General features: G+C 38.1%; 1 protein-coding gene across 1 annotated transcript in view; it reads left to right on the top strand.

Moving 5' to 3' along the window:
* The window catches only part of TSPAN7 (tetraspanin 7), a 123,464-nt gene that overhangs the window by 89,068 nt on the left and 8,254 nt on the right, over positions 1 to 26,142 (top strand). Inside the window, exons 2-6 of the mRNA XM_020979629.2 lie at positions 3,178 to 3,366; positions 6,058 to 6,132; positions 8,184 to 8,279; positions 10,731 to 10,886; positions 23,930 to 24,013. Of these exons, the coding sequence (XP_020835288.1) occupies positions 3,178 to 3,366; positions 6,058 to 6,132; positions 8,184 to 8,279; positions 10,731 to 10,886; positions 23,930 to 24,013 (600 nt within the window). The remainder of the gene's footprint in view (positions 1 to 3,177; positions 3,367 to 6,057; positions 6,133 to 8,183; positions 8,280 to 10,730; positions 10,887 to 23,929; positions 24,014 to 26,142) is intronic.

Here is a 26,142-nt window from a genome sequence, read left to right as displayed (position 1 = left end):
AACCCTTCACGTGCTTGAAGATTGTTATATTGTCCCCTTTCTCCCACATCTTATCATATCTGTCCTCAACATTTCCAGTTCCTTCAGTTGGTCCTTAAACCTGCTTCATTTCATCAGTATCTTTCTGAAAATGCAGAGGTGAACACAACATGTCAGATGTGATCTGACATAGGGTAGAGCAAAAAAGTTAGTTCCCTCAGTGTGGGCACTGTGCCTCTCTTACTGCCATCTGAGGTCACATTATAACAGTACAGGGCCTAGAACAAGCTCCCCTCCCTGGAGTACTCCATTAGAGACCTACCTCCATGTTGACATCTATCGACATCCTTAGAACCATTTGAATTAACTGGTCCCAAATCTACCTAAACCTTTTGTTGTCGACATCTCCTTACTCCTCCTTACCCTGATATCCAGTCAGTTATCAGAACTTGCTGTTTCTGCTTACGCAGCATCTCTCACCTAGCCCTGTCTTTTTGTTCAAACAACCACCACCTTAATTTAGGTCTTTACCACCTCTTTCCTAAATTATTGAAACAACCTTCTGATAGATCTCCCTGTCTCAAGTCTCTTCCCACTTCAATCCATTCTCTCTACATAATTACCAAAGTGATTTTCAATAAGAGTAGATCCAACCATGTTACTTGCCAGCTCAGTAAATCCCTGGTTCTCTGTTGCTTGTAGGATAAAGCAGAAACTTAAACTTATCTATTTAGCTTTTAAAGCTTTACATAATATGATGTGAACATCTTTCCAGCCTTGTTGTGCATTTTTTTCACTCCATTCTCTAGTCTAGGCCAACTGGAGTTCTCTTTGTTTCTCATGCATGTACAGTGAAGTCCATCTCCTTTCTCCATGTCTTTGCAGGGGCCTTCTCAGCTAGCTAGCATTCACTCCCTCCCTCACTCCTGCCTTGCAAAATTCATCACTGTCTGTAAGATACCGCCTTCTGAATGAAGATTTTCCTGATTCTTCTGCTATTACAGTTAAACTCCCTTTTATTTCTTTTGTATGTATTCTGTATCCTTATATGTAGACATGTCTCTGTTTCATTTTTTGTCTTTGCATTCTCAGCGTCAGCACAGTTAAGTACTTAATGAATACTTGTGGATTGAGTGGTTGGTTTCTCCATCTTGTCCACAAGGATATTGTGAGAGACTTTGTCAAATGCCATGTGAGATTAAAGTATGCTCTATCTATGGAATTCCCTTGGTGTATGAAGTGTATAAACTGAATTGTTGAATGTTAAATTACTGTATCTTATAGCAAGTTTTCTTGACTACTCAGGACATTGACTGATCTGGATTTAGAATAATTCATTGGAAATCCAAAGATGTAAATGTAGAGATAGCTGTAGTTGTGTGTGTGTGTGTGTGTGTGTGTGTATGTATGTATGTATGTATATATATGTATGTATATATATATATGTGTGTGTATATATATGTGTATATATGTATGTGTGTGTATATATATATATACACACACATATATATATACATATACATATATACACACACATATATATATACATACATATATATATATATGTGTGTGTATATATATGTGTATATATGTATGTGTGTGTATATATATATATACACACACACACACATAGGCATACACAGAAATGTGCATATATATGTATATGCACATATATACATACATACACACATACACATAGAGTGTTCTTTCCTATCCAGGCTCCCAAGTATATCTCACCTTCATGGTAACCCCAAATTATTTAGACATTCATATATGAGATGAAGTAACATTTTATATTCTCCTTCAATAGGTAGGTATGAATGGGAAAAGAAATAGAAATGTTTTCTACTTGGACACTAGATGTCAGCAGAGAACACGGAACATGTTGTCTAACTTTTTCCAATGCCTGTTTCACTATCAGTAATAACAGATCATCACCACCTATACGGTTTATGTGTTTAGATCTGTTTTTAAAGATGGCATATCACCTCTTCCACCTTCTCAATTACATTCCAACCTTTCTTCTTGCGTATCCACCATTGTCCCTTAATAAAAAAGGGAAATGGACTAGAATTTAGGTGCACTCTCTGGACCTTATTTGGTGATTCAAATGGGGTTTGGGCAAATACAATTACACCTAGTCCAGAAGGACTGTTAAAATTCTTCTGTTGTCCTAGAATTCTATAGTATTGAGTAGTGTTTAGAGAAAAAGAAACCCCTCCAAATGGTCTATCAATAGGGCTTGTAAATATTCTTTTGTTGTAAAAGAAATTTTTGTTGTAATTGTAATTTTGTTAATAAGATTTAACCTGAAAGAGGAAATTGGTCATTCTGTTTTTTTAAAGAATAATAATACTGTAGCTTTCTTTTATGTAGTCATTCAAATACATTTTTCTCACAATAGTCCAAGGGGTTAGTATCTTTGGCCTTGTTGTACAGATGAGAAAACAGCCTTAGTAAGGTTAAGGGACTTACCCAAGACCTCATGTTGTTATTTAGTCCTTTCTTCAGTAGCATCTGACTCCTTATAACCCCATTTGGGGTTTTCTTTGAAAAGATCCTGGAATAGTTTGCCATTTCCTTTTCTAGCTCATTTTACAGATGAGGAACTGAAGCAGACAGAGTTAAGTGACTTGCCCAGGGTCATACAGCAGGTGTCAGAGGCCAGATTTGAACTTCCTAACTTTAGGCCCAGTGCTCTATCCACTGTGCCACCTGGCTGCCCTGCCCAAGACCTCATAGTAAGTTACAAAGCTGGAATTTGAACTCAGTTCTACTGTATCAGAAGAAAGTCTTGAATTTTTAAAGTTACCAGTGTTGCAGGATTGGAACTATATGTCATTGTGAGATACCCAGTATAAGAAGGCAGTTAGAGAGAGATGATTTTGGACTATTGTAATTTCTACATGTATTTTGAAAAACTAAGAACTGAAACACTGCTTTGAATTGTATTAATCATTAGATAACCATCATTAATTTCATACATAATGGTTTGGCTTTGGATGTATAGGGTTTGCATTTTTTTTTAAATTTGTATTTGTCACAAAATCTTAGCACATTATGACTTGCACATTCTGGAATCAGACCATTAGGTCCCTAGACACCTTGACTTAAATTCCAAAAAATTGTTTCATTCTATTAATTCTGACTATTCTTCCTAATTAAATACTTCTTTTGTTTCCTCCCCTTTTCTTTCAGATTACTGGTGTCATTCTTCTGGCAGTTGGAGTCTGGGGCAAGCTTACTTTGGGCACATACATTTCTCTTATTGCAGAGAACTCCACCAATGCCCCCTATGTGCTCATTGGGACTGGCACCACCATTGTGGTTTTTGGCCTATTTGGATGCTTTGCCACATGTCGTGGAAGCCCATGGATGTTAAAACTGGTGAGTGTGTCAATAATGTGTGCTGCAATAGTGAAATTGCTTATGCAGTGATTTTTTAAAAAGGCATACAGAGGAGAAATGGTGATTCTTTGGGCAAGAAAGGCTTCAACATCCACAGACTCATTTAGTCATTATCTCCCTGCTAAAAGCAAAGGAAAAATTCAGTTTTAGCCAGACCTAATTAATACGGAGAAGAGTGCTAAAACAACAGTGGGTTGCCTCTGTGAGGCTGACTGGCAAAAGCTGTTGCTAGGGAACATAAAGATGACCTTTACAACCTCATGGCAATATGCCCTGATGCTAGTTTTATGTGCCACACTGGAAACTTCCTTCAGCCGCATTACACATTTTCACCAAGCAGCTCAGGAGCATGACCAGCAGCCTTCCATTTGGAGTGACCTCCTTGTTCCCTTTTGGGAAATCAATTTTCTCGTCTCAACTGTGGCTGCACTTGGCTGTTCACCCTCCTCTCTAAATCAACACTGTCTAGCCACAAGCCATGGAGATCCAGCTGTGTCACAGAGCACAGCTCGGCTGAAAGTTTGCACAATGTTAGGTTGCTTTCTCCTGGCCCGGAATTACTGCTGTGCTTTTCACCCCTTAAAAGCTGCTGTCTTATTACTCCTCACTGACCCTATATTTAGAGAAATGTGAAAGAAAAGAGGCAAAATGATAAACAGTAGACAAAACGTGAATCTGCTGAGGCACTAGACTCATCTTCCCTTTGCTCACTTGAGTTGCTTCATATCTTGCTGCAGTCATAAGGTCCCAGCTTTCAGAACCAATGTTAAAAGTATATTTACCCTTTTACATTACATTTACACTAGCAAGTATTTACCCTGTATTTACACGAGCAAGCAGAAAGAATGGCTAAACTTTGGGGTTGTGAGCTGCTGGGATTATTAGTGTTTTGGCCAGCCATTTGTCTACATTTTGTGCTCAAGGTGCCTTTCATAACACTCTTCATTTCTGAAAATTACTATAGTAGTTTTTGTAAATGAAAGGAGGTCAGGGTCCCCACTTAATGTTAAATTGCATTAAATGGGGCCTGTGTTAAATGTGCTACTCAGTGAGTGGGTGAGGTAGCAAATCTTTCAGCCCTACCTTGCTTGATTTAGCTTAACCCTTATCACATTCACTACTATTTGATGACAGAACTATGTCCAGTTCACATCGAAGAAACTACTTTGATAGTTGCTATTATTTGGTCTTTGTTGTCAGTCTCTATAGGCGGGATGAACAATAGGTCCCTGTCCACCTTTCTCTAACAGTAAAATGTGCAAACAAGAAATGGAACTAGAGGCTGAGGTACATCACTGCTGTTCCTGTCTGAGCAAGGCCTATCCATCTAGTACTTCTCAAAAATAAGACTATTTCCTTTTAATATGTCTAGGGTTGACCTTGGACAAAAAAAGGGCAAGGGGAGAGGGAAATGACTATTTTCAAAGCAGTGGTTACTGACCTAGTAAAAGAATTTAAGACTCATATAAATACACACACTGATATGCAATGTAACCATGTAGCCCCTGCCCAAACTATAGAATCCCTGAACACTACTCCAAACCTGTAAGACTACAAGCTATAAGTTGAGATAAAAGTAATATTTGGGAGGAGTTCGCTTTGGAGCAGGAAAAAGAAATGTATAACCATCAGAACCTGGGTTCTAGACCCAGCTCTAGAACTGAATAGCGTAATTATGTGATCCTTTGATGAGTTTATCCCCATAAACAAATATACTAGTAATTCAGTGACAGACAGCAGACTGGCTAGTTGAGGGGAAAGGAAGCTGATGGAAGAGTAGGATAGATTATAAAGAAGTAGCAGCTTCAGCTTCTGACATCTGTGTCTAACACAGGCTATTCTTAATGGTCAAGGTACTCCAGGTACTACATCCTCCACCAAGAAGACAAATATACACCCCTAATGCTATGTAAAAAGGTAGAATTTCCAGGGTTAGTACTTTCTTTGCTAAGTTTTCCTCTCTTATATGAGCTCCAAAGTCATAAATGTAAAAGTCTTTGGTTACTTAAGTTGAACCTGGTAAAAGGCTTGTGGGCATTACATGCAGAGCAAAAGATTTTCAGGTGAATATTCCAACACTTGAGTTGATATTTCCAAGAACCCACTGGGTAAGGTCCATGACCTATTTACAATGATATGGATGTGCAGGAAGAATTCTCTTAGAGATAGGAAAACATTGTGATGTGAAAAGTATTTGGAAGAGTCGAGCTATGAACTAGTTACATTCAGATCAGTCCATCTGCATTGTTTGCCCCAATAATTGCTAATCCTGTATTGTTGTTGTTGTTTCAGTTGGGATAATCTCAAAATCTTATGTTTAGAAAAATTAAATTAATATTCCTTGCCATTAACATATATGAAGCTAATCTAGTAAAAGAATTTGAGCTTGACATACGTATACACATATAGTCAATGGGATGACCACATAGTGACTGCTCAAATTGTAGAACCATTGAACACCATTCTAAACCTATAGAGCCACCAGCTATGACTTGACATAGAAGTAAGTATTTCAGGGAGATACCCTCTTGGGCAGGAAAGAGAAATGTGTATTCTAAAAGTTTTTTATTCCTGATATTTATTGCCCAGCTTCTAGCTCTAAATCTCTATTACTAAAAATGTCCTGATTTTAATTCTTCACATTTGGTCTTGTTCCTTTTTCTCCCCCAGTATGCTATGTTCTTGTCCCTGGTGTTCTTAGCTGAACTGGTGGCCGGCATCTCAGGATTTGTTTTTCGCCATGAGGTAAGTACATACAAATCAGGGGACAGGAACCATACTGTTTTTAGAAGGGAAGATTCATTAAAACCTCTTAAAATGTGCACAGCACATGCAAAATGCTGAGTTTAGTTTATTTACTAGCTGTATCATGGGCTGAAATTATGATTTCAAATGAACAGATTTGTCTGAAGCTCAGAGGCTTAATTATTGGATATTTACTCCTAAGCAGTCTTTATGTGTCCATCATGAAAGGTCATTCTCTAGCCCTTTACAATGCCAAGGCTTATAATATACAACATATATGCTTTTAAAATATAGCTGTTTCAGTAAGATGCACACATAGGTATATAGCACATGCACACGTAACAGAGGGAGGATTTTTCAAGGCTGCAAAGCCAAGCACACATAGGTATATAGCACATGCACACGTAACAGAGGGAGGATTTTTCAAGGCTGCAAAGCCAAGCCAAATTAGTTTCTTTGATATATTGTAAATATTATATCTTCCCAGAAGTAACAGTAAAAAAAATAGATATGTGTGTTTATGATTTTAAAATTAATAAATTAATTTATGTAAAAATTTAAAGAAAGGCATTAAAGAAAACCCTTTGTCCATTTTTTCTTGAGCAAATGTTGGTCAGTGAAGTCTGTCGGTCTTTTTTTTTTTTTCTTCCTGAGAAGCAATGGGAATTTCTACAGCTGGTTTTAATATCCCTTAAGATGACCTGTTCTTTACAATTCTACTGTGAGTAAGAGTGAGTGAAACCATGGAAAGGAACGCAAATCCAAATCAGATGGTTGGAGAAACTAACTAGTCCCTGGCTTAAAATGTAATATTCCCTTGACCTTGGTTTAGCTTTTCAACAACAAACTCTCCTTTCCCTAAATACTATCCTATCTCTGACAGTCCCTTGCTTCTACTTCATTAAATACTTTTTCACATATAAATGACAGAACCATGGCCCTAGTATTCCCAGGCAGGTGATAAGAGGTACTATTTCAGTAATAGATCATTTTCTTGAGTCAATTCACTACACTTACCACTATCCTCTCCTAAGTCATGCTCTTCAAATGCTCAAATAAATCTGATTTCATCAGTTTGGATATCCCCTCCAGTGATGCAAATTGCAACCTGTCTATGACTGCCCGTCCTGTAAGATTCTTCTTGTCCATGCTCTACAATGAGTTTGCTACAGGAGTCCACCCAAGTGTACTGTGAGTCTTCCTCACCTCCCACCATCATAAAGATAACAGGACTGTTTACCTATAATCTTTCCCCTTAACTAGGTCATCAGCACCATCCTTTATTTCTGTACATTTCCCTGATGACATTTTTAATTTCTCTTCTTCTTTGAAGTTATTCTTTGATTATGCATTGTAAGTGCTTAGTGCCCCTTCCCCCCAGCACCTCCTCACTCTTTTTTATTCATCTTCAGTTCCTAAAAGACTGTTGTGTTCCATGTCTCACAGCCATACAATAAAACTCGTAGAATTTTGGTATTAAAAACATGGACTTTTGTTTTTAGAAGAAGCTTGGAGTATTTAAAGGTGCTTTTCAAATTCCTGAAGATAATCCAGCCTGCTCTCCTCCTTCTGTTTAATTCTGGGCCCAACTTATCCATTTGTTTTGTCAGTCCCAAACATTCGTACTTATACAATTCATGCAGTAAAGTCAAGCTTCATTCTTGTTTTTAAAGAATATTGAAAACAAACAAAAAACTCTGGTTATAAAAGACCTTAAGGAACATTTCTAGGCCTTAGTTTCTTCCTGTAAAAAAAAGAGGGGATTGGGCTGAGTGATCTCTGACTACCCCTTGAGCTTTAAGAGTTATGTGTCTCCTCCTGGGCTCTACCTCCCACGTGCAGTTTTCCCAAGGGCTTATCTTAAAATGAAAATTAGCATGTTATCATGAATTTGCTTGTCTTCGTGTCCTCAGCACTTAGCATGGTGCTTGGCATATAGTAATCACTTAATAAATGCTTGTTGTCGTTGTTGTTGTTGTTGTTGTTGTTGTTGACTGAGCTTCTCAAGTGGTGGAATGACCTCACCTTGCCTGTCTGCTATCCTTCTTTAGATCAAGGACACTTTCCTTAGGACATACACTGAAGCCATGCAGAATTACAACGGGAATGATGAGAGAAGCCGTGCAGTGGATGATGTACAGGAGAGTGTAAGTTTAAAATGGCAAGACAGAGAGTTAAGGAAAGAACTCTCTGCAAAGCCATTTGTCAGTTGCAGTTTGGAGTTTCTGATGTGCTACCATCATTAATTTTACTCCCTTCTCCAGTGTGAGGATTTACTTTTTTTTTTATTTTTTGATCATGTCATTGCTTGAAAGATAAAATGGTACCCGAGTTCAGTTTCCTACAGATTGGCTTTCAACAATTTACCCAGATGCTAAGAACTTCACAGAAAAGGAAAATCTCTCTTCAGTCACATGCCTTTTGTAACTAAACACATGCCTTTTCTTCCTGAATACGTGCCTTGATAATAGCAGAATTGTATCCGTTGGAAAGTTGATATGTCCAATAGGCAGGTGGTAATGTAGGGATTGGAGTTTAGAAGAGAGTCTGGGGCTAGCTGTATTGATCTAATGGTGATCTGAATTAAGATAATAATTAAATCCATAGGAGCTTTTAAGTTCACCAAGAGAATGAAAAGAGAAAAGGATAGAGCCTCAGGGGTGTACCCAAAGTTAAGGGGTATAGTCTGGATGGTGATCCTACTGAGGAGGCTAAGAAGCATTGAATAGATAGGTAAGAGGAAAATCAAGGCAGAATAGTATTAGGAAAACTTAGTTAGGAGAGAACTTCCAGGTCAGCAGAGGCAACAAGTTAAGAAAGGTGAGTACTGGCCCTGGAGTCAGGAGGACCTGAGTTCAGATGTGGCCTCAGACACATAACATTCACTTAACCTCAGTTGCCTCACGAAAAGAAAAAGAAGAGTACAGAAAAAAGACCATCAGCTCTGTCATTTAAAAGATAATTGGTAATTTTAGAGTGAACAGTTTCAGTTGAATGGGAAGATAAGAAACCAAAAGTCAAAGGGTTGAGAAGTGAGTGAGAGAAAGTGAATGAAATGACTATAGATAGCTTTTTCTAAGAGGATGGTTGAGAAAGGGAGGTAGGATGATAGCTCGAGGGATTGGTAGGGTCCAATGAATTAAGAATTGGGAAGACTTGGGCATATTTGAAGACAGCAGATAGGGGAGATGTTAAAGATTACAGAGAGGAAATATAATTTTGAAGGTAGTCTGCTAGAGAAGATGGAAAGGAATTGGATCAAGGGTACATGGGGGGGTAGTCTTGATAAAGAGAAAAGTTGTCTCATCAGAGAGTGGTGTGAAGGAGGAGAGACTGGGAGATGATGTCAGGGGGTTTGGATTTGAAGAGAAGAAGCTCACAGTGAATAGCTTCAATGTTCTCACTGTAATTGTGCTATAAGAAATGTTGAAGGGGCAGTATCAGGAAACTTGGGTAGATTTCTGTGAACTGATGCAAAGTGAAGTGACCAGAACCAGGAGTACAGTTTATACAATACAGCAGTATTGTAAAGATGAAAAACTTTGGAAGACTTAAGAATGCTGATCAATGCCACAACCAACCATGAGTCCAAAGGATTCACAATGAAATATGCTACATGCTTCCTGATAGAGAGGTTATGGACTCAGATTGAGATATGAGTATTTTTTTGGACGTGGTCAATGCCAGAATTTGTTTGCTTGACAATATGTATTATTAAGATTTTGTTTTTCTTTCTTGTTCCCATCAGTTGGGGTGGGAGGGAAGAAAGGTGGTTTTTCATTATTTGAAAAAAGAAAATTTTAATTAAAAAAATTCTTGAAGGGTAGAGAGTTTGGAACAAGTTCTGGGTGGAAACAGTATAGAAAATCAATTAGAGAGAAGTAAAGGATTGCCTTGCCACAGTGAGGATCCGGTTATTTATGATACACAATTGTAGTGGACCCAGTCAGCTTGGTTGCTTGAAATCCTCCAGCCCCATTCGGCAGCACTTGAGTAGAAGTGGAGAATTCAGATGGTGGAAGTAATCCAGGGTTGGGATTTGGTAAGACATGGGCAGTGATGATACCAGGGGGCAAGGAAATTCAAGAACATAGGAAAGTATGGACTTAAACTGGTTAACAATAGCATCAAAATTGGAAAGTGAAGTCAGAACAGAGGTAATGGCTCAAGAAAGTACTAAGGGATAAAGGGACTGAAGGTCTCAGTGATACAGAGATTTGATTCATTGAAGGTTTAGGAAGAGAGAGATGGAAGGATAGGATATTAGCAGATAGAAGAATGTTCTAGCTTTTTATTGTATAAGTGAAACACTTCTGAATAATGGTGAGATCTGGGGTCTGGCCACACCTGTGCGTGGTTGAGGTGGCATGAAGTAGTAGGTTATTGGCTTTGAGGAGATGGAGGAGCTGCAGGAGTGAAGGTGTCTTGAGGGAGCATTAACATGGATGCTATCATAAGCTTCAAGCTGGAGAAGAGAGGAAGATGGTGAGTGAGGTATTACCTCATTATGAAAAAATTAGAGAATGACTACTTTGTGATTCTTGGCCTCACTATCATGATACAAGTGATTTCCCAGATCTTGTTTTTGTTCGTTGTAGCTGAGCTGCTGTGGTGTTCAGAACTATACTAACTGGAGTACCAGCCCATACTTTGTGGAACACGGGATCCCTCCCAGCTGCTGCATGAATACCAGCGATTGCAACCCCCAGGATCTGCGCAACATGACTGTGGCTGCCACTAAAGTCAATCAAAAGGTTTGTTCCCTTGAGGCCTGTGAAAAATCTTCCCTCAGTAACTTTATAATTTTGCCAATTGATGTGCTGGATTTAGAATAGGGTGAAATGGGGAGAGGAACTTGGGAGGTAGTTGTTTAGGATTTTTTTCCATGACTCTGAGAGAGATGTTAGAAATAGAAACCAACAGAAGGAATCAGAGTTCTGATGTTTTTGGTACCTTGTTCTACGCCCATTTTCCAAAACATTCAGAGCATAGGAATCCATTACTCAGTTCAGTCTGCCTTTTCTTGTTGCCACAACCCATCAAAAAGTTAAATAGCTTTAGATTAAGGAAGTATATGCAGTTATGCTTATGTCAAGCAGTGGATATTACTTTTCTTTCTGGGTTTCTTTTGTGAACATGAAAACGTTAGCAGCTGGAGGCCAGCATTTAGGCAAAAAGAGAGGGAGAGAGATGGAGGTTGACTAATAGTGAGTGTTGTGGTTCTTCTGAAAATGTTAGCCTTAGTGAACTCATGCTGCTGTAAGAACAAACTAACAGACCCTTCCTCAGCTTACTGCTCACTCCCTGAGCCCTGTGAAAGAGAATCCAGTAAAGGGCAGCACAAAGTAATAAGAAGGGAATTTAAAATGCAAAAATGAGAAGAGTAGGGTTCTGTATTGCAGTTTGCCAAAAGATGTGACGGAGCTAAAGGAACAGTTCACCAGTGGTCTTAAGGAACTATTTTAGATAATCCCATTTTAATTTGTGTAAATCTCTTTTGGCAAAGCTGCAGGAAAAAAATTAAACTACTCTTCAAGTTGTCTGTGTTATGCAAATATAAGTTTTTTTTATTCATTCTAGCATTCTTTTTTTTGGTTTTAATTTTATTGTGTGTGTGTGTGTGTGTGTGTGTGTGTGTGAGAGAGAGAGAAAGAGAGACAGAGACAGAGACAGAGGGCAAGAAGGGGAATGGTGATTACTCATGCTTATGTCCTGCTTTATAGTTTACAAAGCACTTTGTTCATGAAAATCCAATGAGGTATGTGTTGCAACTATTATTGTCTCAATTTTACATATGGGGAGACCTGCTCAAGGTCACACAATTCAGTAATCATTTGTTAAGAATTTAATACGTTTAAAGAACTATATTAGACGCTGGGAATACAAAGACAAAACATAGAAGAGTCTCACCTTTCAAGGAGCTTATATTCTCTGAGACATGGAGAGCTACAACTTGACTACAGATAAGTAAATACAGTAAGTATACATTCAGTCATGGGAGCATGTAAATCTCCACAGAAGTTACTGGAAGTGGGAGATGGGCAGACAACTTGGAGAGCAGAAAAGGCCTCACTGTGGAGATGGCTTCTGAGCTGAGCCTTGAAGAGTGAAGAATTTGCAAAGGCAGTGATGAGAAAGGGAGTGTTTCAGGTGTGCTGGACCACAATTGCCCAGGCAGACGTAGAAATGGAATGTTGTGTACAGCACACACAACGTAAGCCAGTGTGAGAGGGAATGATATGAGCTAGGAAGAGGTAGGCTGTATGTATTAAAATTATGGAAGGCTTTATTACCAAACAAGAGTGTACATTTCATTGTAGAGGCAATTGGCAGCCACTGAAAATTCCTGAGCAGAGGAGTGAGATGGTCACACCTTGCAGTTTGGAAAAGGGATCAAGAAAACCAAAAAGGAGACTATTATAATTGTTCAAGTTAGAGGTGATGAGGGCCTGAATTAGTACGGTGAACACATGAATGGAAAGAAAAGGAATGGGAGAGAGTGAAGAGCCAAAAATATTCTGAGGTTGTAACTGGAAGGATGATAATCCCTATGACAAAATTAGGAAAGTTAGGAAGAGGGGAAAGATAATTTTTCAGTTTTGGATGTATTAAGTTTGAAATGCCTGTTATTATCCTATTCTTCCTTTCTCAGAGAGTTCAGCACCTGGCTCATCATCTTCCTCTCCTTCCCAACTCCTGCCCTTACACTGGGGAATTTCAGTGGCCATGTTGATGATTTTACAAACTCCTTAACCTTCTAATTCCTTGGTCTTATAGCAATGGTCAAGTGTTGCATCTTACAATTACCTACTTCCCTTTAAAACTAAAACAAATAAACAAACACAACAAAAAGTCAGCCCTGACATTTGTCTATCTGACCATAACCTCCAGTTGTTCCATCTCTCCTAAAACTGCTCTTTACCCTCAAGACTTCCAGTCCTTCCAGTGCCCCTCAGTACTTTCTGAAGCCCTTACTCTATAGTTGACCATAACAGCACTGTACTGTTATTGACTCTGGAATCCCTGACCTCCTGTCCTGTCAGTGCTCATCACTAGCCCTGCCATCGCTCCCACCATCTACCTCCTCCACTTTCTCATGTTGCTGAATGGAGCTAGAGGAAGTCATTCAACTCTGCTGACTGAGTGCACTCTAAATTCCTGTCATCCAACTGGAACAGAACCATTGTTGCAGCATGATGATCCTTTTATTCTTCTGTAATTGATTGTCTCTTTTACTCCCCATGGAAACTATTATAAACCCTCTCTTCTCTCCTGAAGACTCCCACACTTCTCCCTCCCACCTTTTACTTAGCTGAGGACCATGACTTACTTTAGTGAGAAAATAAAGGCCATTTGCTGTGAGCTCTCTCTTCTCCCCTTCTCTTCATTATATAATCCATTGACAACATCTCCCACTCATCTTCTTTTCTCCCCACTCAGCCTGTCTTCTGGTCAAGGCTAATTTTTCTATTCTTTCCAAATTGATCCCACCCCTTCCCATTTTTCCTACAGTATCCCCTCAATCATCTTTTCTCTGTAATCTTCAACTTCTCCCTGTTTATTCCTTCCCCATTGCCTTCTAACATGCCCAAGTCTACCACATTAAAAAAAAATCTTCTTCAGACCCTACCATTCCCTCAAATTATCACCCCACATCTCTCTGGCCTTTCTCAGAAAAAAGCTGTTTATACTCATTGCCTCTACTTCCTCCTCTCTTCTATCTCAGCCCTTTGCATTCTGGCTTCTGACCTCATCACTCAATTGAAACTGCTCTTCAGAATTACCAGAGGTCTCTTGCTATGTCTAATGGTCTTCTCTCAGTGCTCTTTCTTCTTGACTTGTCTGCTGCTTTTGGCACTATTAACAGCCCTTTCCTCCTCTCCCCCCTGGGTTTTTGTGATACTATTCTCTTTTGGTTCTCTTCTTCTCTGTCCAACTCCTCAGGCTCCAGCTTATCCCCCATCTCCCACTCCTCTTCTTCTCTTTCATAGTGACCACATCATTTCTATACAGATAACTCTCAGATCTCTATATCTCTTGAGCTCTAGTTTCTACGTCACCAGTTGACTGTTGAACATCTTAAATGGGATTTCCCAGAGATATCTCAAACTCAGTGTGTGCAAAACAGATTCTTTCTCCTCCCTGCAAACCACCCTGTTCCAGACTTCCCTAGTACCACCATTCTTCCAGTATCCCAAGTTTGTTACCTTGGCATTGTCCTCACCATCTCACTCTCCCCAACTCTGTATGCCAATTAGTTACCAGATTTTGCCATTTTTAACCTCTGCAACATCTTACATTTGATGCCTTTTCTCTGTTCACACAGTAACTACCTTAGTGTAGCCCCCATCGCCTCTTGCTTTAGACTATTGCAGTGTGACCTAATTGACATCTCTGCTTCAAGTCTCTCCCAACTCGGATCCATCCTCCACACTGCTGCTCGAGCGATTTTGATAAGCACAGAACGACACTAACCTTGCCACTCCCCTACCCAGTAAACTCCAGTGACTCCCTAATGCCTTTAGAATAAAATACAAACTCCTCTGTTTAGCATTTAAAGCCTTCCTAACCTGGTTGCACACCTCTAGCCTCACTTGCATCGCACTCCTTTTTGCAGTTTGTGATCCAGCCAAACTGGCCTTCTCTCTGTTCTTAAGCACAAGACTCCATCTCCCATCTCTGGGCCTTTGAGCTCACTGTTCATCTCCCATAACTTCCTCCTCCCCTTCTCTTCGAAGAATCACTCTTTTCCTACAAGATTTAGCCTAAGTGCCACCTACAGGAAGCCTCTCCTGATCCCTCGTTCCCCTAATGCTCTCCCTCCCAAACTACCTTATATTTAGCAAGTTAGTATTTATTTGAGTTTATTCTTTTCATAGTTGTTCTTTATATACTTATGTATGTACTTGTTCTTGCCTCTGCTTGAATGTAAGTAGGGATTGTTTCATGCTTTGTATCCCTGGCACCCAGCACAGTGCCTGGCACAGTTAATAAAAGCCTGCCAGTTGATTGATCCAGGTGAAAATATCCATCTGGGATGAGAGCTTGGAAGAGATGAGGGCTGGAAATCTGTAAATTTTGGAGTTATTTGAATAGAGATTATAGTTGAACTGATGAAAGCACATAAGATCACCAAGAAAGAGAGTAGAGAGAGCAGAGATGAAGGCTGGGAACAGAACCCTGGGATACACCCACATCTAAGGGATAGGACTTGATTGACAGTCTTGCAGAGGAGATGGATAAGTCATGGTCTTACATATGGGAGGAGAAAGTAGAGAGAACAGCGACACCAAACCCAGCAAGGATAGAGTGTTCAAGAGAAGGCAACATGTACACCATGTTAAATGATGTAGAAGGACCCAGAAAGATGAGGATTGAGAAGAGGTGCTTGAATTTAGCAACTAATAGATTGTTAGTTCAATGTCTAACAGTAGGGGGATGAATAAATCCATTTTGTATATATTTTGGCACTATTAACAGTCCTTTCCTCCTCTCCCCACTGGGTTTTTGTATATACTATACTATACAATAATACCATAACATATGTAGTATATAATATAATGCTATAATGCAGTGAAAATGGACAAGATTCAGGAAAGAAATCTGGAAAGTCATTATGAAATAATGCAAAATTCAATTCGGTAAACATTTATTAAGCACCTCTTATGTGCCAGGCACTGTGCTAAGTGCTGAGGATACAAAAAAAGCAAAAGAAGGAACTTGCTGCCTAATAGGAGTGGGGGAAGAGTGGAGACAATGTGGAAACAAATAATACAAAGCAAACTATAGACAGGATAAACCGGAAATAATTAATGGAAGGAAGGCACTGGAATTAAGAGGAGTTGGAGGAGGAAGGCTTCCTGTAGAAGGTGGGATTTTAGTTGGGACATAAAGGAAGCAAGGGAGGCTAGTAGTGGAGATGGCAGAGCGTTCCAGGCATGAGGGCCATCCAGAGAGAATGATGAAAGCAGAACTAGAAACGTTGAATATGTGCACATTATGACCATGTAAGGGGAAAAATAAAATAGATCATCCTGAAGAAGACTTAGATGAAGTGACAGAAAAATTATCGTGATACTTTATACATTTAGGCAAATTAGCTTAAATGTGTATAGTTACTGAGAAAATTAAATGGCTTGTATTGATGTTCATTATTTTTCCTCAAACATTAAAAAGAAGACCTTTTGGGGGCAACTAGGTGGCCCAGTGGGTAAAGCATTGACCCCGAAATCAGAAGGACCTCAGACACATAACACTTACTAGCTGTGTGACTCTGGGAAAGTCACTTAACCCCAATTGCCTCACCAAAAAGCAAAAAAGAAAAAAAGAAGACATTTTTTGATCTGGACCTTTTCTGTCAACTTCTCCAACACCAGAATCTTAAAAGAAAGGAATTCCGTACTAGTTATATAGAGTAATTATAACTAAATCCATCAACAAATATTTATTAAGCACCAGGTGGGTGCTAGGTACCAGTGATAGTAACTGCCTCCAAGAACCGGGGAGAAACCCCCTACACACACACACACACACACACACACACACACACACACACACACACATCTATACAAAAAAGATACAAGGTGATTTTGGCAGGGAGGCTGGTAGTAGCTGGGCAGATTAGGAAAGGTATCACTTGAACTGAGTTTTGAAGGAAATCAGGAATTCTTGGAGGTGAAATGAGGAAGAAGGAAGTAACAGAAAATAATACTAGGAAACTGCTCAGTACTTCTGAATACAGGCCAGAAAAGCTTTAGTTGAGAGAACCCACAGGTTGCTACCAGAATATAAAGGATATTTCAAATTCCAAGACATGTTAGTGGTTGAATTTCACAATTTCAGCAATAAGCACATTTTGAAAGCAGTCAAAAAAGAAAACTCTTGGGTATGAAGGAAAATTGGAACAACACAGCACCATCAGCATGCATTTATTAAGTGTTTACCTAGTGGAAAATCACAGCACAAAATATAATAATATATTCCAAAAGTGAATATGGTACAGTGAATAGTGCACTGGGCTTGGAATAAGAAGGACTCATCTTCATGAGTTCAAATCCAGCCTCACATGCTCAGTAGCTGTGGATCCCTGGGCGAGTCACCTAATCCTTTATCTCATTTCCTCATTTATAAAATGGCAAACCACTCCAATATTTTCCCAAGAAAATCCCCAAATGAGGTCATGGAGAGTCAGGCACAACTGAAATGACTGAACACAACAAGAAAAGCAAAGGAACTCAAGAGGTAACCCAGAATACCATATCCTGCAAATTTGACCCTAATCAGAAGTGAAAAAAGGACATTCAATAAAGTAAAGGCATTTGAGGCATTCCTGTCCTCCCTACCCAAATAAATAAAATATTAGTGAGTATTAATACAGTTTGCAAGCATGTTTAACATCAAAAGTACAAAAAAGGTAAATATAATTATCAAGAAAAGAATAAGTAAAGAAATTCATTCAAAATTTATAGATTTATTGCTTTAAAAAAAGAAAGATTAATCTAGAAAAAAAACACGAGCTAAATGTTTAGGAGGAATTTAAAGAATCAAGAGAAACGATAGAAGAGTTGGATTAATACTCCATTGACTAAATCTCCCCACTCCCTAGAAGCAAATCTCTATCTTTTATGGAAAGGAATGACAGAATGGGAACTCCCATAAATGAAGAGCTAAGGGATAGAGGTGAGTGGTCATGTACCTCTACCAAGTCCATAGGTGAATAGTAAAGAGATGACACCTATAATCTCTCAACAGGAGGAGTGCTGTTGACAAACAGGATAAAAGTAAAAGTAGAGGGGCTAAGATTGGGGGTGGGATGGGTAGAAAGGAGTTTGTCTTACCTGGGAAAGAGAATAGTGTCTGTAAAGACCAATCCTTTGAGAGAGGAGAGTTAAATCTGTAGTATGAGATAGGGATTTATGAGTGTGTCTGGCTGGAGATTTGCTTATTAGGGAAACCATCTTCACTGAGAAAGAGCTGTACATCCCTGGATAGCATTCCACCCCGAGAAGAAGGTGCTGTATAATTATCTATGGGAGCCAGAACCCAGACTACAGGGTCTGGGCATAGAACTAGAGACAGAATAACACAGCCTTAGAAGTGGAAACTGATGCTAGCAAGAGCAGAAGATAGGACCAAACCTTAGGACTGAGGACACAGAATAACATGACACTGCTTAAATCTTACATTTGCTTCCCTCATAAATTTCCGTTTCTGAGAACAGAACACAGCAGGAAACAAAAAAAAGGGTGGGGTGGGGTAAAATCTACAAGGGCAGTAACTTAGAAATCAAACAGAAGAGGCAATTTAAACCTGGGTTTCAGAGGTTTTATGGTGCACCATAATTAGCCACTCTCCCAATCGATGAGCATTTCCAGTTCTTTCCTACCATAAAAAGTGCTATTTTGAATACTTTGGTGTGTTTGGGAACTTTCTTTCTGCCTTTGAGCTCCTTTTGGTGTAGGCCTGGCAGTGGGATCTCTGAGTCAGTGGGCATCAGTTTTAGTCAACTTTATTAATTCCAGATTGCTTTCTAGGACAATTGGAGTAATTCATAGCTTCACCAATAGCGTCTGGTTGTCTCTGTCTTTCCATAGTCCCTATGACAACATCTACCATTCTCATCTCTGAAAAAATCATTTGAACTCTCCTGTTTTGTGAAATGACAGATCTAAGCTAGGTAATTGATATCATCTCTTTCAGCTCAATTTATATGGCACTGTGAAAAGCCTATATGATTTTACAAAGGTTAAGTTTTAAAATTTGCTTCAATATTTGCATATTTGCTGGGTTGTTGGCAAATGGTACTTTTACACTCTTTATTCCATATGTATTATTAATCCCTGGGGGGGAAAGGCATCAATGATGTCCAGGAAAAAAATATCCTAGGCTTTATTGTTTTTAGAAACTATTCAAAAATTCGTTTTCCTTCCTCTTTCTTTTCTTTCTTTGATTCTAACACCACTTTTCTCCCCCTGCAATAGAAAATCAGCATGAGATTATGTCCATGCTCATAAAAGTTAAAAGCCCAATTGTTAACGATAAAGTGAATAAAACTTCGCAAAATCTTGTGAATGATATTTCAATTATTCCCTCTAAAATTTGCATCAAATAACTAGGGATTAGAGTTTGTCAATTGCAGTGAAAACACAAGTCATACAGTAGTTGCTAAGTTAATGTGTGTTTCTTTGAATGACAGACTGTGGACATATAAAATACAACTTGTCAGGAGATATAACTCAGCTGGAATTTTCACACACCCCAGGGAACGTGCAAAATAAGGGGGAAAGCAATGAAAATGTTAGCCTGGCAAATTGCTAGGAACTAAATTAAGATAAACTAGAAAACTATGCTTTCCTTTGCTTTAAAATTAGACATGTTATTTAAAAATTTGCTCAACAGCATGCTTTTCCTGTTTTAACCATCACAGCCTTTAGTCTGACTAATGAATTAATGCAACTGTTAGTTTTTAGAAGATGTAAGCTCTATGCAAAGTTGAGTTGATAGCCTTTCAAGAAGACTGGAAAAATACCAAGTTCTATTACCCTTTCATTTTTAGAATGAAAAAAGTTGATTCTAAAGTCAAGATTGTGATCTTTAACTTAATTTTGTACTATGTAAGCTATAGAACAGTGATTGTTTAATGAAATAAATGGAGTGATCTCAAGTGGACTAAAGAATATGGCAGTTTTAAAAAATGTGATTAGTACATGATATTAATGCTAAAAGAGTTTTGTAGTTGATTTGTATCCCTACTTCTACATAATCACTATCAATCCATATTATTAAATCAGTTTTAAAAATATTACTTAACTCTTGCTATTTGGACCTTAAATGTTAAGTGTTTGAAGGGAATTCATTGAAACTATACCTCCAAAGTCAGTCAACTATGCATATTTTTTGATCCAGTGATACAATTACTAGGTTTATATCCCAAAGAGATTAAAGAGAAAGGGAAAGGACACTTATGTACAAACATATTTATAACAGCACTTCTTGTGATTGCAAAAGCACAGAAACAAAGTGGATATTGATCAGTTGGAAAATGGCTGAACTGATTATGGTATATGAATGTAATGAAATATTATTGAATTGTAATAAATGACAAAAGAGATGAATTCAAAGAAACCTAGGAAGACATATGAACTGATGTGCAGTAAAATGAACAGAACAGGGAGAATAATTGATACAGTGACTATAGCAATTTAAAGAAAAACAACTTTGAAAGAACTCTGATCAATGCAGTGGCCCAACAGTGATTCCATGGGACTGACAATAAAGCATACTACCCACCTCCTGGCAGAGAGGTGAAGGATTTGAGATTCAGAATGAGATAACGATTTTCAAATATGTCCGATATATGGATTTTGTTAAGTGTAATGGGACTTATTTGGTGCAAGGGAGAGTGGGGTGGTTTTTGTTTGATTTTAATTGAGGAGAGGGAATTTTTTTAAGAAAAGAAGAAAATAGAGGTGCAGAAGGGAACACAGATAAGCAATACAGCAGCTTGCTAAATTTATGTTTTTTAAAAGAGTGTTATTCCTAGTAAATAGTCTTGGTTTCCTATGCATATTCCTCTTTCTGTTCTCCTTTTCATAAAGAAATATTAATTGATGTTTGTTAAGTATAGAATGGCAACAAAAAATAAATTTTAAAAATGACAAAGTAATTAGTTTTGTTTGTTTGTCTGTTGGCCATGCACACTTGGACCAAATCTCAGAAAGGAACAAGCCTTGTCTAACTAGTGATACTCTTTTCACTTCTAAATTAGCTAAGTTTAAAATCATCCTACTTAGAAAAGCATCATTTAACTTTATCAGTCATAAACAACCAATGTTAAAAATCAACGATTAACAATTAAATTTTGTCTTCTTCACCACCACCCCCCTCCATCATCTTCCCCCCAAAAAAGCCTACAATAACTCCCTTTTATCTACATTGTGAAGTTCAAACTCCTTAGCCTGGCCTCTGAGGCCTCCATCATCTGGCAACACCTTTCCTGTCCTTGTTTATCTCTCACTTCTCAAAAACCAGTCATTCCATCTTTCTTATGCAAGTTTATCTTTCTCTACTCTCTGACATAAACCCTTTACCCTAAGAAAGAGGATCTGGGTTCAGATCCTGGCTCCTTCATTTATTACTTGTAAAACCTTGTGCAAGTCACCACATCTCTATGGGCCTCTTATTCCTGCATCTGTAAAATGAGGAAGTTGGAGCTGATAGCCTTTGGGGTCCCTGCCGGCTCTGAATCCGTCATACCCTCGAATATTCCCTCTTCAGCTAGGACTCTTAACTGTGCTTCCACTCTTTCCTCAACCTGGAATGCCCTGTCCCTTCTCTCTAAATCTTCTGTCAACTAAATAGTCCAGGTCAAGGCCCAACCCCTCTGTGAAGACTGTTTTGAACCCTTGTCATCTGGTTTTCTAAATACCTACAGAATTTATTGTCTAAATCACACATTTCTGAGCTGCCTTTTATGTGCACCTAATACAGGCTCAATAGGAACTAATGGGAAAGAATAGGGCTACAATGCAATGTCGCATTTTAAATGGACAAAACTTTTATAACATTGCTGCTTTTATAAATTCATGACTTTTAATGTACCTAGTATAGAGTTTAAAACAGTACTACTTTTCCTTTATTTCATTAGGTAATCATTACATGTCTGCTATAGGCAGAGCTCTTTCTGTACTGGTAGATTGCAAAAAATGATTAAGACGTCTTTGCCACTGTTTTCATATACCTTACATTCCATGAAAAGGGATTTCACACAGACATACACAGTACTATACTATATATAGTTGCTCACCATGATGATTCTACTTTGAAATAGGATAAACTCATAAGAGTAGCAAAAAATACTCTTTGCAGTCAGGGAAAGGAAAAATAATTTCTGAGTTAGAAGGTACGGGATCAATGAAGGCTTCATACAGGATATGGCTCTTGAGTTCCACCTTAAAGGTTGGAGTAGAATTTCAGGAGTAGGAGATTGGAGAAAGGGGCATTTCTTTGTGTAGGAAAAGTTCTGTGACAAAAGCACAAAAGAAGGGAAAATAAGAAACAGATGTGGGGTGGATAGGAAGTATTCGATTCAACTAACCTTTATTAAGGTAGCAGAGTACCTGCCACATAATAGGTGCTTAATAAATGTTTATCAATTGATTTAACATCAACTTTGTGCGAGGAAATATGCTATATACTGGGTGTATAAAGGAAAAAACAAAGCAATCCCTGCATGCAAGACACTTATATTCTAGAAGAGGAAGCTTAGTTTACTTAGATTTTAGGCTGTTTTAGCATAAAACTTAGACAAATTTCCTTTAAAAACCAAAATTTATCCATTTGAGTATGTATATACATTTGAATGTGTGAGCAGAAAACAAACTGTAAGAACCAAACATACATACCTGTACTTCTTGTAGTAATTGTAGAAAGGTTCATAGTTATCTTTGGAGAGTGTGTGTGAGAGAGAGAGAGACAGAGAGAGAACTATGCCTAGTATGGAAAGTATATAAGGTGTAGAAATACTTCTCAAGCAACATTATGGTAAAGTGGAAATAGTGCTGCTTTTGGAATCAAAAGACATGGTTATGATGTGGTTTGAGGGATTCAGGGACACCCACCACCACCACCACCAAGGACTGAAGTACAGGACAGGGTCTTCTGGAATGAATTCACAGACTCAAGCATTCTTTGAGTCAAGTTGGCAAAGGTTTACACTATTCAATGGGCAAAAGTTCTTAAGGAACCTGCAACTTTAGAAGGGTACAGTTAAAGTTTATATAGAATAAGCTATAGTAAAATATGTGCCAAGTATGCTAACCAGGTGATTCAGGGTGGGATTAGGGAGTGGTTAAGGAGTGTTAAAGGAGCATGTACTTTTTGTATGTACTGCACAGGCATTTTACCCAGAGTTCACCAAGAAAAGCTCAAGGAGGGGGGCCATAGTTAGGTGTGTTTTTTTAGATCTGCTAAGTCACTAAGTTAACCAGGAGTCAGGACTGCCTGAGGGTTGTCCAGTTTGCCACCAGTCAATGTCTTGTTTGACAAGATAGATGTAGGGTCTTAACTCTAGAATACACATGAGGTGTCCAGGATGCAGATAATGAGGTAGGGAGCTGGTATAGATAGTCCAATGAGTTCCAATATCTTTATGAGCTAGTACAAAGCCAGTTCAAACTAATAACTCCTACAGGTGCAGTTTGTAACTGCACTGGGGAGAGAGATAAATGTGTTTTGCTGGAGCCCACTCATGAATAACTGCTAGGCATAGTGTCCTTGGGCTGGGGAGAAACTGCCAGGGATAGTGTTTTTGACGCCAAAGGGAAATATGGTCTTAGAATTTGGGTCTGAGTATAAGCACCCTGTCAATTACATATCCCAGCTCTGCTACTTAGAATCATAGATCTAGAGCTAGAGGTCATCTTATCCTCAACCCTCTCATATTACTCATGAGGAAACTGGGCCGAAGAAGTCTAGTGACTTAAGACGCACCCAGAGCACATAAATGAGCAAATATGGCACAGATTAAAAAGTATATTATTATAATATTTTGATGGGTCTTTGAGTTTGTTTGTATGAATACTGCCCCCAATGAATGATAGATTTCAAGTTATAAGAGAAAATAGATTTCTAAATTGACAAGTATGACTTTGTAAATATTATATAGTTTTCATTCAGTTTGGTGGTGTATTTCAGGTAATTATTCCTTTAATTAAAAAAATAAACAAACCAAAACCCTTTACTACTCCAAATGCTAAATGCTGACTAGCCTTGTGTCATCTCTTTATTTTTCCCCCAGGGTTGTTATGATCTGGTGACCAGTTTTATGGAGACAAATATGGGCATCATAGCTGGCGTGGCTTTTGGAATTGCGTTCTCCCAGGTATGGGACTTGCTTGTTTGTTCCCTGGTTCATATACTTGTTGATTGATTCGCTGGTTACTCTATTCTCTTTCACCCCCATCTCTTGTCCACCTTCCTTGCCACTCTGCCAGTCTACCTTTTACTTTAGGAAAAAGTTGATGGAATAGGGATAGAGCCTAATGCTTATTAGTCCTCAGGTCATCTGTTTATTGATTTTCCTTTTTCAACTTAAATGAAGTTTTTCCATCAGGGGAATATCAGTTACAGTTCAACTAATGACTAGCTCTAGAAAAACAACTTGTCTCTCCATTAGGTCAAATAGAGGTTAACCCAACAAAGCACTGGCTTAATTGGAGCATAAACAACTCAAAACATCAAATAACTGATCCATATTTAGGAAAAGCTTTTTTTTCCTTTTGCTAGTTGACTTGTACCCTCCTTTTTTTTCCCTTTGTTACTATGGATTTTGTGGAAAGTCTCTGCCATTAACGAGGTCAGTTTCATTTCACATTCATTCTATCTTAATATAGCTGTTTTCTTTTTTTTCCCATTAGCTTCTGAAATGTCAGATAAATTTTTTCATGTACTCATGTTCTAAAAAGGACTATAAAGCCCAACTTTTCATTTAGGCAGTCATGTAAATCAGGCCCAGGAACTGAAGAAGATAAATAAAACAACTTTAGAAATTTAAAATATATTTAAGAATTTTTATAAAAGTTGAAAAATCTCACCCTTACCACTAAAATTTTCTTTGGGCTGCTAAGGTTTTTCTTTCAAGAGAAAGAAAGGCTGAAAAAATATTTATAATTTGATAAACAGTTTAAAGGGTTTCATTCAATTAAAGTTTAAATCTCATCCAAACCCAAACAATTAAAAATTGTCTTTCCCTTAATTAGTATATTTTTATTATTTAAGTTTGGGGAACTATAATTGTCACGTGTATATTCTATGAAAGTAGAAAGCAGTAAATGAGCTGCTTTTTTCCCCTCCCAAATAATGTTTTCAAAAGTTAAGGGCATTGATCTCAGAAAATAATGTGGATCCATTTAAGTTTTAGAATTCTTTATTTTAACAGTTGAGTTTTCTAAGCCCTTTAAATGCATTTAAGCTCTGGCATGAAATCACAGATCAACTAGAAGTGATCACAAACAAAATTGAATTAAATACCTCTAGCATTTCTGAAGCAGTATTATAAATATCATAGTTGAATTTCAAATCAAGGGTCTTCTGATTTAGTCCTTTCTACTCTCCCACGGAGCCTCTCACCAGGTTGTTTTGAATTGTAGTAGTATTATTACAATAACAGTTGGCATTTCAATAGTATCTTGATTGCCAGGATGACATAACCTTTTAAAGTAGATCCCAAACCTTATAGGTGATGCCAATGTATAGGGCTTACTATGTGGTCCTTGAAATACAACTCTCTCTCTGGTTTTTGGCAGTGTCCAGTGTATAAATCAGAAAGTATAGATTTGTATTTAGGATCAAGGAGGTCTCTATCCCCAGGAAAAAGGTAATTTTGTTCAAATTCTCCCTGGTGAATGTCCAGAGAAGCAGCATATAGCTTGGTGACTAGAGAGCGAGACCCAGTGTTAGGGAAAGACCTGTGTTTTAGTCTTGCCTCTGACATACAATGGCTGCATGAGTGCGTCTGAAAAGTGAGGATAATAATAGCACCTACTTCACAGATTTGTTGTGAGAGTCAAATTAGCTAATATTTATAATGTGTTATATAATATGCACATATTATATAACATTAATATAATATACACTATATATATGATTTATGTATATCATAATTTTATATTATTGGATATTATTCTTGTTCCATTTTTTAATTGTTCAGATTGTTAAGCAGGTCTTCCTCATATGAAATTGATGTCTTTCTCCCTGTACACTCCCTATTATTCCTATTTCCACCTTCTAGGGCTAAGCAGAAATATCCCACTTCCTCATGCAAACCTATGAAGTCAGTAATTGTCTCATCCTTTCTCTCCCTAACAAGCACTCCCTTCTCCAGCTTCTTAAATCAATCTTCCTTTTCTCTAACCATCCTAGTGCAAACCAGCTTGTCAGTGTCCTGCCTAAAATGTAGTACCCAGAACCTAGCATTCCATATGTGCTCTAACCAAGCAGTCAAGTGAAAGC

This window comes from Phascolarctos cinereus, unplaced genomic scaffold (genome assembly GCF_003287225.1).
Source record: "Phascolarctos cinereus isolate Bilbo 61053 unplaced genomic scaffold, phaCin_HiC Scaffold_726;HRSCAF=1367, whole genome shotgun sequence".
NCBI classification, from domain to species: domain Eukaryota; kingdom Metazoa; phylum Chordata; class Mammalia; order Diprotodontia; family Phascolarctidae; genus Phascolarctos; species Phascolarctos cinereus.
This window is presented reverse-complemented; position numbering and strand designations above follow the sequence as displayed.